At 41.5% G+C, this 19183-nt stretch overlaps 1 protein-coding gene across 5 annotated transcripts in view; it reads right to left on the bottom strand.

Annotated features, from left to right (window-relative positions):
• The window catches only part of mast2 (microtubule associated serine/threonine kinase 2), a 148320-nt gene that overhangs the window by 107515 nt on the left and 21622 nt on the right, over positions 1-19183 (bottom strand). For 4 of the 5 annotated variants that reach the window (XM_031743846.2, XM_031743848.2, XM_039600713.1 and 1 more), the window contains exons 2-3: positions 17942-18092; positions 17021-17205 (exon numbers count right to left, since the gene is read on the bottom strand). In XM_031743846.2, coding sequence (XP_031599706.1) covers positions 17021-17205; positions 17942-18092 — 336 coding nt within the window. The remainder of the gene's footprint in view (positions 1-17020; positions 17206-17941; positions 18093-19183) is intronic. The other variant, XM_031743847.2, reaches the window with a different exon arrangement.

Genomic DNA, 19183 nt, shown 5'->3' with positions numbered 1-19183 from the left:
GGCCTAGTTCTGGTCTGGAACATTCAGCAGTTTGTTAACAAAGGCCACAAACTTCCCAGCTCCAGTGAATTCCCCCCAAGGTCAGACCATACAATGCTCAGAGAAACTGCATAAAATCCAAGAGCTACATCTGTGCAGGCCTGAGTTCGAAGGTTAAATGTTTCAGTCATTGAACTCCTCTGTAGTCCAAAGTATTCTCGAGTGAAATGTGTGACCATCTGTCCAACAGCTTGGTTAAAAATTGTGTCACGCAACATCCCGAGCACACCAGAGAATTTACAACAGAACGGCTATAAAAAGAAAAGAATTGAGATGCTTGACTGGTCCAGTTGAACCCAGACCTCAGGTCGACTGAAATGCTGAGGCCTCAACAAATGCTTAAATAAATGATTAAGTAACATTACTGCTGATAAAAACTATGTTAAAAGCTACTGAATGTGTACTTAAATGAAGCCTGAAGCCTGAAGCCTTACGAGAGTGGGAATCGTACAAGAATGATTCCCAGTCTCTTCTTTTCAGTAAGAAATACAACTCTTAATTTATCTGTAACAGCACAGAGCCAAGGCACTGGCACTCAGCCTAAAAGAGTTTCATCATGCAAAATGAAGTGTTTCATTTCCGTCCATGTACCCCAGCTTTATTCTGCCTCATGCTTCTGTTAGAAATGGTTACTATGACCTGAAGGAGTCAAGCAGGATGTCCTTGGACGTTACGCTAGAAACTGATGGGTAAAGGAGTAGTCGATGTTAAGTGGAATTCTCCAAACAAAGATCCTTTGTATGAGCAACATTGAACATATTTATCATTAATTTTTTTTCATATAAACAAAGCAAAAAAAAAAAAAAACAGACCAGATTCATGGAGCAAAAACAAAACAATATGTCATTTTTTTGTCCTCTGACTTCCAAGCTCTTTCATGTGATACAGCCTTTGTGAAGTAAAACAAACTTTAGTCACTTTAAAGTATATTTTTTACTAAAAGTTAGATGGGGAAATCCACGCCTGTGCCATTATTTCATCCTCTCTTCCAGCCCCCCTTATTGTATGAAACGCAGAGCTCTATGAGATGAAGATGTAACCTTGCAATTCCCCTCCAAGTGGCATTTAAATGCCTACTTGTGTATTCAGACACTTTTAGATTTCGGCTGCATGAGTCACTCAGAAAGCATTATAGCTCATGGTGAGACATGACAAGTGTTTCTGAAATCTCTCTAAAGAGGATTTCTGTTCTGCAGTTACATGTGATGGAAAGAAAGTAAGAACAGTCTACGTATATTAAGAAGGACCAAAGGACACATTGGCTCATGCTTAGCTTGGTTTTAAACATTAAAACATTAAACGTTCTTATTTCTAACTATTTTGTGATTCTCAATAAACCCGAAGATGCTAGACAGACCAGTCAAACCACGTAGCACTGCTGAAGTGATACGCTAAATCCCCTTTGAGTGGTGACACCAATCAACAACATAACTGGTCAATGAATCAATTTTATCTCATTAGACAGAAATTAATGCATTTTGCCATTATTTGTAACAAATATACCTGCTACATGCAAGTAAATGAGACCCCAATTAAGAAAGCTTCATTAAATTTGCCTGTTTTTAACCAAACTGCCCAACAACTGTCAGCATATTCAGCATCAGTGATTAAACTTATGGTTATTTTTCATGCTGCACTCAGTCCCTAAAGAACAGGGGGTTTTTTTCCTAATAATTAATGCCTACAGTACAAATCAATACATTGTACTTTGATGGATATCCAGCAACATAATGCACAAGGAGAGAAAAAACACAGGAGGAGCTGGAAGGAGATAGAAAGGGAGGGTAGGAAGAAAGAATCCGTAATAGGATCTTCTTCTAAAATGATCTGGTCGATAGAGATCACATATCTGCTGAAACTGATGATTCGCTCCCCCCTCCCCACCAAGCCCCCCTGTAAAGAAATGGAGGTCAGGTCTGCAGTAAAAGTTTTAAATGAGTTGTTACTGTTCGCAACTAAAACATATAAGACAGGCTTACCTAACAGGAAAGTACCAGGTTGAACAGAAGCTGAAGAATCAATAAAAAAATAAGGATATAAAAGGAAAAGACAAACAGCAGAGGCAGCATGAGGAAACACAAGAGATGGGTAGCAGGGCTATAACCCTGTTAGTGTGATTTATGTTAGACATTAGGTTTTAGACTAGATAAGGGAAGAGGGTCAGCTTAGACTTAAAACCACATTTTAAACTACATAACACAGAATGTCCCCGCTCTGCTGCATTAGAGAGGTAATAGCTCAGTCTCCTAATTAATAACTATTTATTGGTGTGTGTGTGTGCGTGTGTGGGTGTGCTTTAGTGCTTGTGCTTGCAAAGCATAAAAAAGGTGGAGGGTGAGTTAATAAAACTAAGTAAAGCGGGTTTCCATAAAAGCCATTAGGCTATCAATAATTCAACCATGGCACTTTCTATGTAGCCCGATCAAACACGGTTGGTAGTTTAACATACCTGCTCACACAACCTACTAATTGTCTTAGCATTAAGCGTTGAAGAAGACACGAAACAGCACTTTTTAGCAGGTTTTATGCAAAATTAACAGAGTTGGAATTTATTTAGAGAAAATAAATTGATTTAAAATGACTTGAAGTTAAATTAGAAATTAGGTTTTGGTAACTCACCTCATGCTGACATTTGCTCTGAGGCCAGTGAGGAGGAGAGAGCGTTATAGCAGAAAACGAATAGCCAGAGCTTCAAAGTTTCAAAGCTCTTAGAGCGGCCCATCAGCAGCTACTCTTGAGTTTTTATAACAATAGTTTAACAATAGCTTATTACCATCTTAATCAGGACATAGTGATCTTTGAAAGTTTGAATGAAACTGTGGAATTTACTGTGGAAGTCACTAATTTGAAGTTGGCATTCATATCCACAGTTACTGTTTGACTAGTAATCGTTCAAATCTACTATGCCTACTTGTTAGCTAGCAAGCTGCTTTGCTAGCTAGCAGAAATGAGTGACACGACTGAGGTCACGTTACCAGGCCAAAAACATATATTTAGTGTAAGAAGGCTTAACATTACAGGTTTGGTATTAGCTATACTAAAATAAAGACGATATAAAAACAAACAGGGCGCTCAACGTAAAAGAACGAACCAACCACAGTCTGTAATTTAAAACTGACCTCATAGCTAGCTACAACAAAATAAACACATTTTAATAAATTATTGTAAAAAATTATCCAAATCTGCCTGCAGCTTCTCTCTCATTCACTGTTACACTACACTTACACTATATGCACTTCAACCAATAATAATAATTTCATAATAGTTTGCAGATTTTGCAATTTGCTCAAATATAATTAAAAAAAGTCAAAGGAGTTTGCAAAGAAAAGCGTCTGGACTTCTTTAAGTTGCTTGAAGACGTTTCACCTCTCATCCGAGAAGCTTCTTCAGTTCTAAGGTCAAATGGCCGAGAGTCCCAGATTTAAACCCAGTGGGAGTATCCCCCCAAGGAGGGACAAAGGACCCCCTGGTGATCCTCTAATCACATGCGCCAAGGTGTGAAAGCGGGTGTGGGACCTAATCAGCCAGGGTTTCGGGTGAGCCCATTGTGAAACCTGGCCCCACCTTGTCATGTGAATTCCTGAGGTCAGATGGCCCAGGATGTGAGTGGGCATTAAGGCGTCTGGGGAGGGAACTCAAAACTGGATTATAGATGGCAGACAGTTGGTGTCGTAAACCACCGCCTCTGTTCAAAGATGGTCGCTCACAGTGGACATAGATGGCCTCTTTCACTCCTCTTTCAAACCATCTGTCCTCTCTGTCCAATATGTGAACATTGGCATCCTCGAAAAGAGTGACCTTTATCCTTAAGATGCAGGTGGACTGCTGAGTCTTGTCCTGTGGAGGTGGCTCTTCTATGTTGTGCCATGCGCTTGTGAAGTGGCTGTTTGGTCTCTCCAATGTAGAGGTCCGGGCATTCCTCGCTGCACTGTACCGCATACACCACGTTGTTCAGTCTGTGTTTTGGAGTTTTGTCTTTCGGGTGAACCAGTTTGTGTCTGAGTGTGTTGTTGGGTCTGAAGTACACTGGGATGTCGTGTTTGGAGAAAACTCTCCTGAGTTTCTCTGATACACCGGCTACATAGGGGATGACAATGTTGTTGCGTCTGTCTTTCTTATCCTCCTCGCTGGTGTCTGGTCTTCTTTTCTGTGCCTCTTTGCTGACTTTATGAATGCCCAGTTAGGATAACCGCATGTTTTCAGTGCTTCCTTTACATGTGTGTGTTCCTTCTTTTTTCCCTGAGGCTTAGAGGGAACAAGTTCTGCCCGGTGGTGTAGGGTCCTAATTACTCCAAGTTTGTGTTCCAGAGGGTGATGGGAGTCAAAGAGGAGGTACTGGTCCGTGTGTGTGGGCTTCCGGTAAACTTCAATGTTGAGGTTGCCGTTCTCTTCAATGTGCACAGCGCAGTCCAGGAAAGGCAAACAGTTATCCTTTGTGTCTTCCCTGGTGAACTTGATGTTTTATCCACGGCGTTAATGTGCGCAGTGAAGGATTCCACTTCTTGTGTCTTGATTTTGACCCAGGTGTCGCTCTACATATCTGTACCAGTGGCTGGGTACTCTCCCTTTAAAAGAGCCAAGAGCCTTTCTTTCCACTTCCTCCATGTAAAGGTTGGCTACAATAGGTGACACAGGGGAGCCCATGGCACAGCCATGTTTTTGTCTGTAGAAGCCTTCGTTGTATTTGAAGTATGTTGTGGTAAGGCAGAGGTCTAACAGTGTGCAAATCTGATCAGGTGTGAAGTTGGTCCTGTCTTCCAAGGAGCTGTCTTCTTGTAGTCGTTTTCTGACAGTCTCCACTGCTTCCGTGGTGGGTATGCAAGTGAAGAGAGACTACATCAAAGGACACCATGGTTTCATCTGGATCCAGGGTAAGTTTCTGGACCTTGTCGGTGAAGTCGGTGGAGTTCTTGATGTGGTGTGGGGTGTTCCCCACGAGAGGTGCAAGGATGGTAGCAAGGTGTTTCGCAATGTTGTAAGTGGCTGAGTTTATGCTACTGACTATGGGTCTGAGTGGGACCCCTTCCTTGTGGATCTTAGGAAGTCCATAAATGCAGGGTATGGCATCCCCTGGATAAAGGCGGTGGTATTTGAGGCGGTCAATGATTTTGTCCTTTTCAAGGTCTTGAAGGCAAGCTATAACTTTCTTTTTAGTAGCTGCTTGTGGGGTCTCGTTTTAAAGCTTCGTAGGTGTTGTTGTCACTGAGGAGAGTAGTGATCTTTGTGTGGTAATCTGTTGTGTTTAGGACCACAGTGCACCTTCCCTTATCCGCTGGTAATATAGTGATGTTGTGGTCTTTGCTCAGGGAAGCGACGGCCTTCTTTTCTTGTAGGGTGAGGTTAGACGGAGGGACTTTAGCACTGGAGAGGGTGGCTGAGACTTTCATCCTGATTTGCTCTGCTTCTGTCTGTGATAATTTATTAATCCGTATGGCGGTTTCTGTGGCTGTGATGAGGGTCCACTATGGGCAACTGTTGCGGAGAAATGGCGAAATTGAGTCCTTTGGCTAAAACCCTCTTTTCAGGTTCAGTGAGATTCCGGTCTGAAAAGTTCTTTACCCATTTCTCCCGACTGTCTTCAGGTGTGTTTTCTTCTCTGAGTTGTGTGGTTTCAGACTGAGGAGTGTGGGTTTTGAAAGCAAGGTGTGAAATTTCCTGCGTTGTCTTTCTTTTCCTTGAGAGTGTTGGGCCCGCTGAGCCTTGTCCACAAACTTGTGAACCTCTTCTAAGATTGGAGAGGGTAGAAGGGTTTCCAATTCCTGCAGAGTCTGGCTGATCTTGATCTGGAGCGCATCTATAGTGAAATGGACCTGTCTTATCCTTTCACTTAGAAGGTGATTCTGTGTTCTCTGTAGAATCAAGTCTGCTCTGTGTCCCCTGACAGTGGATCCAAGGCGCAAGCTCTTAGGAACAACTCTGCTTTGTCTGCATCTTAGGTTGAAACGAAGGTGGTTCCTATAATCCGCCAGTTTCCTTGATTCCCTTTCATACTCCCGTACCAGTTGAAGGGTGTTCCTCCCAAAATGTACGGCAATATGTCTGTGAAGGTTCTCAGTCATCCAGGTCATCGTAGTCAAAGGAGTTTGCAAAGAAAAGCGTCTGGACTTCTTTAAGTTGCTTGAAGACGTTTCACCTCTCATCCGAGAAGCTTCTTCAGTTCTAAGGTCAAATGGCCGAGAGTCCCAGATTTAAACCCAGTGGGAGTATCCCCCCAAGGAGGGACAAAGGACCCCCTGGTGATCCTCTAATCACATGCGCCAAGGTCCATTTCACTATAGATGCGCTCCAGATCAAGATCAGCCAGACTCTGCAGGAATTGGAAACCCTTCTACCCTCTCCAATCTTAGAAGAGGTTCACAAGTTTGTGGACAAGGCTCAGCGGGCCCAACACTCTCAAGGAAAAGAAAGACAACGCAGGAAATTTCACACCTTGCTTTCAAAACCCACACCTCAGTCTGAAACCACACAACTCAGAGAAGAAAACACACCTGAAGACAGTCGGGAGAAATGGGTAAAGAACTTTTCAGACCGGAATCTCACTGAACCTGAAAAGAGGGTTTTAGCCAAAGGACTCAATTTCGCCATTTCTCCATAACAGTTGCCCATAGTGGACCTCATCACAGCCACAGAAACCGCCATACGGATTAATAAATTATCACAGACAGAAGCAGAGCAAATCAGGATGAAAGTCTCAGCCACCCTCTCCAGTGCTAAAGTCCCTCCGTCTAACCTCACCCTACAAGAAAAGAAGGCCGTCGCTTCCCTGAGCAAAGACCACAACATCACTATATTACCAGCGGATAAGGGAAGGTGCACTGTGGTCCTAAACACAACAGATTACCACACAAAGATCACTACTCTCCTCAGTGACAACAACACCTCTGAAGCTTTAAAACGAGACCCCACAAGCAGCTACAAAAGAAAGTTATAGCTTGCCTTCAAGACCTTGAAAAGGACAAAATCATTGACCGCCTCAAATACCACCGCCTTTATCCAGGGGATGCCATACCCTGCATTTATGGACTTCTAAGATCCACAAGGAAGGGGTCCCACTCAGACCCATAGTCAGTAGCATAAACTCAGCCACTTACAACATTGCGAAACACCTTGCTACCATCCTTGCACCTCTCGTGGGGAACACCCACACCACATCAAGAACTCCACCGACTTCACCGACAAGGTCCAGAAACTTACCCTGGATCCAGATGAAACCATGGTGTCCTTTGATGTAGTCTCTCTCTTCACTTGCATACCCACCACGGAAGCAGTGGAGACTGTCAGAAAACGACTACAAGAAGACAGCTCCTTGGAAGACAGGACCAACTTCACACCTGATCAGATTTGCACACTGTTAGACCTCTGCCTTACCACAACATACTTCAAATACAACGAAGGCTTCTACAGACAAAAACATGGCTGTGCCATGGGCTCCCCTGTGTCACCTATTGTAGCCAACCTTTACATGGAGGAAGTGGAAAGAAAGGCTCTTGGCTCTTTTAAAGGGAGAGTACCCAGCCACTGGTACAGATATGTAGACGACACCTGGGTCAAAATCAAGACACAAGAAGTGGAATCCTTCACTGCGCACATTAACGCCGTGGATAAAACATCAAGTTCACCAGGGAAGACACAAAGGATAACTGTTTGCCTTTCCTGGACTGCGCTGTGCACATTGAAGAGAACGGCAACCTCAACATTGAAGTTTACCGAAGCCCACACACACGGACCAGTACCTCCTCTTTGACTCCCATCACCCTCTGGAACACAAACTTGGAGTAATTAGGACCCTACACCACCGGGCAGAACTTGTTCCCTCTAAGCCTCAGGGAAAAAGAAGGAACACACACATGTAAAGGAAGCACTGAAAACATGCGGTTATCCTAACTGGGCATTCATAAAGTCAGCAAAGAGGCACAGAAAAGAAGACCAGACACCAGCGAGGAGGATAAGAAAGACAGACGCAACAACATTGTCATCCCTATGTAGCGGTGTATCAGAGAAACTCAGGAGAGTTTTCTCCAAACACGACATCCCAGTGTACTTCAGACCCAACAACACACTCAGACACAAACTGGTTCACCCGAAAGACAAAACTCCAAAACACAGACTGAACAACGTGGTGTATGCGGTACAGTGCAGCGAGGAATGCCCGGACCTCTACATTGGAGAGACCAAACAGCCACTTCACAAGCGCATGGCACAACATAGAAGAGCCACCTCCACAGGACAAGACTCAGCAGTCCACCTGCATCTTAAGGATAAAGGTCACTCTTTCGAGGATGCCAATGTTCACATATTGGACAGAGAGGACAGATGGTTTGAAAGAGGAGTGAAAGAGGCCATCTATGTCCACTGTGAGCGACCATCTTTGAACAGAGGCGGTGGTTTACGACACCAACTGTCTGCCATCTATAATCCAGTTTTGAGTTCCCTCCCAGACGCCTTAATGCCCACTCACATCCTGGGCCATCTGACCTCAGGAATTCACATGACAAGGTGGGGCCAGGTTTCACAATGGGCTCACCGAAACCCTGGCTGATTAGGTCCCACACCCGCTTTCACACCTTGGCGCATGTGATTAGAGGATCACCAGGGGTCCTTTGTCCCTCCTTGGGGGATACTCCCACTGGGTTTAAATCTGGGACTCGCGGCCATTTGACCTTAGAACTGAAGAAGCTTCTCGGATGAGAGGTGAAACGTCTTCAAGCAACTTAAAGAAGTCCAGACGCTTTTCTTTGCAAACTCCTTTGACTACGATGACCTGGATGACTGAGAACCTTCACAGACATAATTAAAAAAACAAACAAACGGATTATTTGATCAAATTTCTTTGTGGATTAATATGAGGAAGAACTTTACAATGCCTTATCTGAAATCATCAGGTAAAAATGTTTGGACCAATGTTGTTAAGAACCTCAGAAAAATAAAACAAATTTTCTTCTTAACTGTAGGTGAATAATGTACATAAAGGATGAATGGTGATGTCAACATAATAAGCAAAAGTGGCCTCAGTCTTACAGTCACATGTCATAGAAGCTTACAAGGTCTTCAAATGGCTCATGGATTTAAGCTCTATCAAAATGTTCTAAGTGGGCTCTAGTTTGCGTTCACATTTATTAGCTGGTGTGCACAAAATGAATGATTTTGTGCCTTGCTTTTTGAATTTGTACTCTTTCTCAGATTTATTTATGTGGAAAGAGACAGAAAATAGAAGCTGAGGTAGGCCTGAAAAGGTACCAGAATTTGTTAATAAACATAACCAAGATCCAGTCTCATTTTGTCATTTTGAGAGAGACAAAAGAACTAACTATGAAGTTTGTCTCGTGAGCTGAAAACTAATCTGAGAGAGTGAGAGCACTGAAAAACAAACAGCCTAATGAAAAAGGAACAGTGAGTGGAAACGTGTTTGCTTATGACTGAGCAGTCCTCAGAGCAATGTCCAACATCAAAACAGTGGATGTTCTCAAAGGAATGTGGGAAACATAACACAAATAAAATCAGATTTCTGGCAACAAAAAACAAACAAAAAACTATTTTAATTGATGCCCAATGCCAGTAAATTGTAATTGTGATGCAGCCATCTGCCACCAGATAGAGCAAAGAAAAAACACCATAACTTAATCTATGCCTGAAGCTTTTATTACGCCTATTATTGTCAGTTATTTTGATGGTGAAAGAATGAGATTGCAGACAGAAGCGATGGAAATGAGCTTTCTCTGAAAGAAGCAGCTTAAGGTGGTCTCCTTCTGGGTAAGATGTTCTAGGGTGTGCCCCGGGAGGAGGGCCCGGGGCACACTCACGACATGCGACAAAAACTGCATCTCTGGACGAGCCTGGGACAACCTCAGTGTTGCTCTGGGTAAGCTGGAGGAGGTGGGCTGCGAGAAGGAGGTGTGGGTTGCTCTATTTTACACATAAACTATGGGAGTCTAATACCAGTTAGAAAGCAGAACCCAGGACATAGATGGATGTTACCAAGTTCAAAATGGTAACAAAACAAGAGAAATGTGAATCTACAAATGAGTCTTAAGAACTACATCAGTACACAAATAAGGGAAACATTTAGGGAGGCATGAAATTAAAGCTGAAAAACTGTCACACAAATGTAAATAAAATAAGGCTATGATGAGGCATGATGCTCAAGACTAGCCTAAAAGACGATTAAATGTCATTTTAGAGCATTTTCGGACTTTGAGGAAGCAAAATGAAAGGAAATGAATGAAAGGAATTAGCTGCATTTTTCAGGGAAAGATACCGATTTTTTTTTTGCTCAGTATTAATTGAAGTATGTCGAGATTAAATCTGACTAAAAGCAAAATTTAACAAAATTTAGCAAGACGCCGCGCCCCTCCAGTATATTAGTGACACAAGCCCACGTAGACTTTTCAGATAAAGTGTTAATCATAAAAAGAATGCTGAAGAGGGCCTATAATCCTTTTAATTATTATTAGCCTATCCCATCCTATCCTTATGATTTGTGGGCAAAAGGTCTATTTTTTTAACTTAAGAGGAAGCTGTTCCTCTGACAGAGCTGACAGCAGGTACATAAGACCACACAAAGCTCCTTATTTCACCTCCATCTCGCATTCATCCATCTCCAAGCACCTTCGCTCACCTCCTGTACCCCCTGTGCAAGTTTTGTTATTGCGCTATTGCTTGATTTATTTAGTCAGCCTGTCACACTGCTGCCCACCCCCACACTCCCCCATCCTTCCTTCTACACAATATTTTTCATCTCATCACAGCATGCTCCACTGGAGATGCTGAATCTCTTATTTGCTGAGGTGTGAGATGGGAAGTCAGGCCAGCGGCTGGCCCTGCCAGCGTTCTCTCTGCCCTTCACATCTGACAGCCAAACACTTTGGTTACAAATACTCTACTTCAGCTTCTCAATTAACTACAAGAAATAACTTCACAAACCCCAAAAACACAAAATCTCAAGAAACTCCAGGTTCTCCTTCAATTCTCTTCAGTTCTCCTGTTTAAATTTTATTCTTTTTATTTTAATTTGAATAGTGTAAGTTGAAAATGTCCTTGAAATGCCATCATATAGTTGTTAGGCCATATCACCCACGCTTGTTGTAGAGTCGAGCTAAGCAGACTAAGTGTCGCAATTTATTGTTTATAACATTTATAAAGCAGGAAATATTTCTAAAGCTTCTTGAAGGACGTTCCAAAGCCCTGCCTGCCTGTTGTTCTATTCACCCAGGCTGGTTCTGCGGCGGTCAGTCTGATTGATACTGCTCAATTGTGTGTTTTTCTATCCAGGTATGCTTTTAATGCATTTCCAGTGTGTTTGGGACCTTGTGTCATGCTGAAAAATTAAGCTGTTGCTAATCAGATGCTTTCCAGGCGACCATGCATGGTGGATCAAAATCTGAGAGTATTTTCTTCTGATTTGACAAGAACCCCAACATGACATGGCGAAATGCATTCCCAAACCATGACAAAGCTTCCACCGATATTTCCCTTTTTCCCTTCCTTAAGAATGAAAAGAATGAAAGCCACCCTATCGCTGAGACCGTTTCTGATGAGGCTTTGGTAGAAGCAGTAGATGGATCAACTCAAGGGCCAGATGTACCTCTCAGGTTTTTTAAACAGGTCTTTGCTAGATTTTTTTCCTACTTCTTAAGGATATGGCTTTCAGATGTGTTCGCCTGCTGTAGTTAATTTCATGTCAAGAATTATGCAGTAGTAACAACGTGCCTAGAGACAGAATTTCAAAGTGGTTCTTTGCCAAGTTATCTGTTACAGTGGTCCCTTGCGATAATGTGGTTCATATTTTGCGCCCTCGCTGTTTCGTGAACTTTTTTTGTGCAATTTTGCATGCTTTTTTTTTTTTTTAACAGCGCATTGTGTTCTGCGTCCTGATTGGCTGTAGACCATTGTCAACCAATCTTGTGCCGTGTCTCCTGTCCAGCACAGAATACGTTCAGCTTGTCAAATTTACATAAATCTTCGATCTATAGCAGTGTGACTCTGAAGTGTACTGTATGTTTGTAAGTTTTCTCCCCAACAAACACAACAATGTCGACGAAATGTTTCGCACCGTCAAAGACGCCTGCAGTAGCACCCAAAAGGCAGAGGAAGATGCTAACCATCGCACAGAAAGTTGGACTTCTGGACATGTTAAAGGAAGGTAGAAGTTACAGTATTTTTGGGACCATAAGGCTCACCCCATTATAAGGTGCATTAAGCGAAACAAAACAGTCAGATAAGTCAAACTTTACTCAAATCATTCTTCTTGCTTCCTCTACTTCTGTACTACTGATTCATTAATGTTAAATTCTCTCACAGCTGCTGTATTCCCATGTTCTGGACCTGAAAACAGGGTTTGATCTTTGGTTTCATTCTATAATACTGGACTTATTTTTCTACCAAGGCTTGAACTTTGAAGGTGTGAAAGTGTGAAAATGTTCATGCCTGTCTGAGAAAAGTGTATGAAGTGTGTAGTGAGGGGTTTTACAGCCCTAAAATAACATCTATAATAATTGTAAAAAATAAAGCTCGCTACTTTGCGGATTTCATCTATCACAGGTTATTTTTAGAACGTAACTCCCGCAATAAATGAGGGACCACTGTATATGCAGACATAGCACTCATTCATCCCTTGAGTTAGGTGTTGTTTTATATACTTGAATGATTTATAGATCAGTTTCAAGTGGCTTAAAAAACATTCTTATTATTGTCAGGTAAAAGACTGGAAATGAGTGCAAAAGTAGCCAATGTTCAAAGGAAAACTGAAAGAGAAGTTGCTCAAGACCACTTTTAAAAAATGACTGCAATGTCTGTCTTCTTGGAAGCAAAATATGGAGACTTAAGACTTTTGTACATTACTGAAACTTGATTTGTATATTCTCCTGAGGACAAAAAAAGGTATTTTGAATTAGCCAGTTCTTTCTTTGCTCGTGTTCTGCTTTGGAGGGTTTCTTCCCATTTTCCAAAGACATATATGTTTGTTGTTTCTAAAATGACCGGGAATGTGAGCTAGTCAAAGTGTAAAGAATAAAGAGCTATATGAATGAATGGTTTGTAGTCTAACATACCTTGAGTTCTCAGTAAGACTAACAGAGCTCTTAATACAATCCATTTGCATTTTAAGTTCCGTTACAATACAGGTATGTAATGGCAGTAAAAAATGCATTTAATTAATGAAAAACAGAAGCTTGCTTAGGCAAAGTAGGTATTGTACAGTTTGGGACTTGTTTTGGGGATGTGCAGTTTTAAGCTATAGAAATGCTAAGGAAATGTTATTGTGAAGCAGTGTTAATGTGGCCTATTATTACCTTGACACCAGATGGCGCTATTGACAGCAGACAGACTCCACAGCAACTGAAAATAATATTTTTTTATGTAATAAAATCACAAACTGTATAAGAGCCACTTTTAGAAAGGAAACAATTGCATATGCCTCCAGTACGGCTGTCTATAGAGATACTGTTTACAGTGTATGTGTTTGTTACGTCTGTGTCCTGAGACACAGAGTGTGTGTGTGTGTGTGTGTGTGAGTGAGAGAGAGAGAGACAGAGGGAGAGAGAGAGAGAGAGAGAGAGAAGACTAACAGTAGTCTAAATAAGTCTCAAAGCACTTTACTTGGTGCTGTTGTGCTTTTGAGGAAAAGTGTTTCTGGGAGGCAAAATGAAAAAGTGTTTATTTCTTACACTTGGCCGATATGCTCTAGGATAGAAATTCTTACAGCCACCGGAGCAGAAAGGGTACGGATGATCAGCGTTTACATTCCAACAAGCACCAGATACTGTCGCTAACACAAAAACCTAGCTCGGTTCCAGTTGTTTAAGTTTCACAAAAGAGGTCCAGTAAACTACCTCAACCTTGGCCCCCATCTCATGTGTTTTATATAGCAAGTATTTAGCTCACTGCCTAGACTGTGTATTCTGTACAGCACATGGTCAGGGCAGTAGAGATATTACCCTGTATCACTACTATTGCACTGCAATCCTGCTGCTTCTGGCACCTTGTTTCAAAGGATTAACGCTTCAAATTAGGTAGTGTGTATTCAATGACAGTAACTCATTAGAAAATAAGAACGGATGCCCTTCATTTACTTATAAATGCTGCTGCCTGCAAGCTGCAACTATCAATAAAACATTCTTTGGTTGATGCTGGGCTTTTATATTGTCAAAAATATCTTTACTGCAAATTTTCTTGAAACAACATGATATAGTTTTTTTGAGGCTTTTCTTAGTCATCTTTAATGTCAAAGTTTGGCATGCCACTTCACCAGCCGTCTACGTCACTGTCCCCATTAGTCACGACAGAGGAGATATGGTACGAGCACAGCAATTACTCAACATGTCCTCATGTATATTTAAGATGCAGCTGCCTCAGCCTGTTCCCTAGCAGCTCTAACACAGCAGCATGGTAAATCTCCCTTTAGGCCAAGCCCCAATGTCTGCAGACAGCAGGTGAGCAGCCTATGTGCTGCATGTTGAAACACCACTCTGTTTAATTCTTATCTTAAATATTTGCATTCGTGTATGTCTTGCAGAGAATATCCACCCTGCTTCTAAGATAAATATGTAACAAGATACATGTTAAAGTGTTGAGTTGACTTGGTAGGTGCATTTTTCACTTTGGGCCATTTCCTGCCAAAAGCAATAATACTAGGGATGTGCAAGCTGACCATCATGTTACAGTACAATGTTCTGCTAGAAAAGGCCCTGGACCTTCATATGGATTGTTATGTGACCCACATAAACATTGTTTATGTAAAATATGCAAGAAAACTGTTGCCACACTAAAACTGGTTCAGCACAAACACCACAACTGGTTCGCCTGACAATATTGTGCAGGCTCCGGAAGAACTATGAGGTTAAGTTACTTTATTGTTGAAGTGTTAAGCAGTCAAGTGTTACATTTGCTTATAATTTCCACGGAAAACAATGCATACCCACAACTACATCTTACTACCAATTTATCACCAGGTAACCTTTCATATACGTCTTTGGACTGCTGGAGGAAACTGGAAAACTCGGAAGGGACTCGCGTGAAAACCCAGATCTTTTTAACCTAGAAATTAAAACTGAGGTGTTACACTTGATTACATAGGTGCCTGTAGAAGTCCTAACTAACAAGTCCAAAAACAAAAGGGAAGTATAAATCATAAATAAAACATGGCAGGCCTCAGATGGTTGTCCTATTCCTAATCCTATGACTATAGACTAACTATGAAATGCAACTATAAAAACTGACAGCTGTCAGTCTGATGAGTCACACTGGACTAAAATATAATGTGTGTGAAGCTTGGTTTAGTAAGAGATGCAAGGAAAGTGACTGCAATAGAAGTCAGAAAGTCTGCCAAGAATACTTTAATAAACGTACCCTTGAGAAATAACAACCTGGGATTATTTGCTCAACTAGAAAACTCTGCACATTGTAGACTTCCAGGAGGAAAGGCTAATTACGAAGATATCCAAAGCGGCAAAAGTAAACTGATGACACGATTCATTTTAGATCAGTGGTTCTTAACCTGGGTCCGATCGAACCCTAGGGGTTCGGTGAGTCGGTCTCAGGGGTTCGGCAGAGCCTCCGCCGTGACATGCACGGCTCATTTTGTGCACCAGTAAAAAACATATCTATGTCTTGAATTTGAAAAAAAAATCATATTTTATTTTTCACTAAAGAGGGGTTCAGTGAATGTGCATATGAAACTGGTGGGGTTCGGTACCTCCAACAAGCTTAAGAACCACTGTTTTAGATTAATGCATTTTTCTCCACACTCACTACAGATTTTATAAATGCACTGTCTACACACCTGGCACAACAAAGTAGATTCAGTATGAGATTAATGGCATGCTGAAGTTCTACTTATTAAACACTGCCATCTGTTGGTAGCCTTCAGCTGCAGTCTGTTAAGCTTCTCGTCATTCTCACATGCTTCCCTTTGCATCAGACAGATTCAAACTGCATGTGTAATCATTATGTGCACAGACAAGAAGGCTGAAGATGAATAATAAATTACAATTTAAATTAATAATGGAAGGTACTGTGTAAATTAATAATTTAGTCAATACACACTTCTAAAGCATGGCAAACACAGAGAGACGATATCCATTTCATGAGTGAACAGAAAGTCAGGGTTCATTCAGAAAACGATAAAGATTTTGAGAGAGGTTCAAAAATTATGATTTCAACATATCTGAGGATGTTTTGGATAAATAATAGAGCAGAGGACAGAAAAACCCTTTGAGTCCTTCAATCCCTTCTGCAACCAACAGGGGTCACAGTAGAGCAAAGGAACACAAAAATCAATCTGAGACATGTCAGGAACCTGCCTTTAAACATAATTCATTCATACCACAGTTCTGTGATGTCAGCACGGCACTGTGCTGCATGTTGACCAAACAGATACAAATATACACATCACATGAAAAATCCTCTCTCTCTCTCATTTCAGCTTCAGCAGTGTGCAGCCCTTTCTGTGAATGGGAAGTGTGTGTGTGTGTGTGTGTGTGGAGCTGGTGGCACGCACACGGCACACACACACACACACACACAAACACAAAAGCCTGAGTCATCCACAGTCTACCTCCCTGCAGTCAGCTGGCACAGTTTCAGTCTAACAGACAAAATCTATATTGAGATAGACGAGCTCACAGTGAGTCTGCAGGCTTTACACACTACATTTAGACTACATTCATTTTCCTAAGACCACAAATACATTTAAAACTCTTGTTTTTACACCCCAGTCACAAGGTTGAATATTGCATGTGAATTGTAGGACTCTATATATCTGAACCATTTGTCCAATAATTTTGCATGTGATGTAATCTGAAAGTAATCTGAAAAAGCAATACTGGGCTTGGCTGATATCTAGGATGGCACAGAGAACATTTAGAAGAATCACAATTATCTCCTGATTACTTCTTCAAGACTTAATCTGAGTGTAAATAACTGTAAGTGTGATTTGTTTTGAAGATTCCCTTTCAACATATAGGCAATTTTTTTCTTTGATACTGACCAGTCCGGTGAGAGAAGGGGCAGACTGCCCCAGAGCCTGGTTCCTCATACGGACCAGGTTGTTGGCCTCTCCTGCAGATGCTCCCCCAATAGCCCCAGGTGCTCCAAAAGTCCCAGAGTTGCCTTGACAAGCCAGCTGACTAACTCCAGCATGCAGACTGCTGGACAGAGGCAGCAGCTGTTTACCTGAGGAGGTGGGGGCAAAGAGGAAACACATCTCAAACCTCATCACTTTGACCTTTAGATCAATCTATTGACCTGGAAGGCCAGGTCAAAGGTCAAATCTGACATGATATTTTAACTTCTTAGATGGTACTTTCTATATGTTGATACATTTTCAAGCTGACCTTGAAGACCTTGGTGGTCATAAGCCAAATTTTGGTGGAACGATAGCATGAGACCATTCTACGCCCCCATGACGTTTTATCAGAATTTATTCAAAACTTTTTGACCTGTTGTGTTGAAAGACAGAATAGTGACACATACGCAAGTAAACACTACCAAAAACATGATCTCCATGGTGGGGGGGGGGATTGTCACCACATGACCTCTCTTTGGTGAAATGTGGTTGTAAATGTGAGGTGGAATTTTCATAGATAACACTGGAGTCTGGCACAGCTAAAGTGTGGGCAGCGCCACATTTAACTAGACTTAGAGCTGCTAGTTACGAACAAAAGCTCAATATATAAAAAGTAATATTTGCAAATGAAGAATATTCATATTAGAGAGTAATGCCATAAACATAAATTTATATTTCTTTTAAATATTATAAACTTCATGTTTTGATAAATAAATGCACTCCTAGTTTATTATTTACACATTTCTATATTTTACTAACCTAAAAACTAATCCTACATAGACATCTTGGTCAAGGGATTTTGTCCTGTGTGCAGATATGCAGGTGTGTATACGTGTTCATTACCAGTCATGGCCATGCTGCTACGTCGGGCCCGACTCTCATCCTGGCTCAGCTGTCGGTGCAGTTTGGATTTGGTAGCAGCAGTTGCCGCGGGTGATAGGTCAGGATTACTCAGCTTCCGGAAGAGCAGAGGAGGAGGAGCTGCAAACTCCTTCTGGAAAGAGATGAGGAGGAAAGAAGAACAAGAAACATTAGACTTTGTTTACATGTGTTGGGTCATACTGCTCTCAAATAACCTCTGGTCAAACCAGCACACAAACTCAGCAGAATCAGATGTCATCTCTGCCATAATAGTAGAGTCACAAAGCTTAAAGTAAGACACATGATTCATTTTTTTTTCCCCATGTTTCCTTGATATCTTTTACAGCCACCAAGGTCGAAAATCTCAAGTTCCAGCTGGTTCCAAACCCCAAAAAGAACATTTCCCGATCCCCCTTGCTAATGCCAAAACTGCTCTGAGCAAGTGTGGTGTGGGCTTAACCACACCTCTGTAGGTGTACCTGGTATCAAGTGATATGTGGTATCTACATCCCACCCCCTGACAGGTGCTACTATAACAACATAATCAGACCACCTACTGGTAGTTTTAATGTTGTGGCTAAAGAGATTATGTAGATTAAATAAGCAGTAAAAGACAGCAGGGTAGAGTCTATAGGTGAATGAATTCTTCAAAATCTTGGTTGCAGTACCTCAGTTTATCTTCTTCAGCATGCCTGACTGTGATGTATTTCCACTTTACTCAATAGTCTTTAAACATTACAGTTTCACTTGACTAGCATGTATTCTCTAGGTAATAACAGCTCTACATGGACATCACTGAAGAAGAAGATGCTATTTGTTTGACAACACTGCAGATGTTTGAATAGCAGTTTCAGCCTAACCACATTTGTATTTATTTTACACACAAAACAAAGGGACACACATTACTTGGTTTGTTGCTCATCTACATTTTCTAGTTACTGACAAAGTTTTAGAAGTTAAAGTTGAGGGGTTTTTTAGATATATATTTAGGAATAAAAAATTCGAAAATAAATATTTTGTGTAACTTAAACTCACAATAGTGCAGAAAAAATCCCCATGAATGCAGGCTTACAGCCAAAATTAAAGCAAAGCACCCACTAGCACCAAATCTACTTCTCAAACTACCACATCTGACTCACACACACACACACACACACACACACTGCAGTGTCCCAACAGAACTTTACACACATCTGTTTCCCATGCTATTCAACTGACAGACAG

This window comes from Oreochromis aureus, linkage group 17, assembly GCF_013358895.1.
Source record: "Oreochromis aureus strain Israel breed Guangdong linkage group 17, ZZ_aureus, whole genome shotgun sequence".
NCBI lineage: Eukaryota > Metazoa > Chordata > Actinopteri > Cichliformes > Cichlidae > Oreochromis > Oreochromis aureus.
This window is presented reverse-complemented; position numbering and strand designations above follow the sequence as displayed.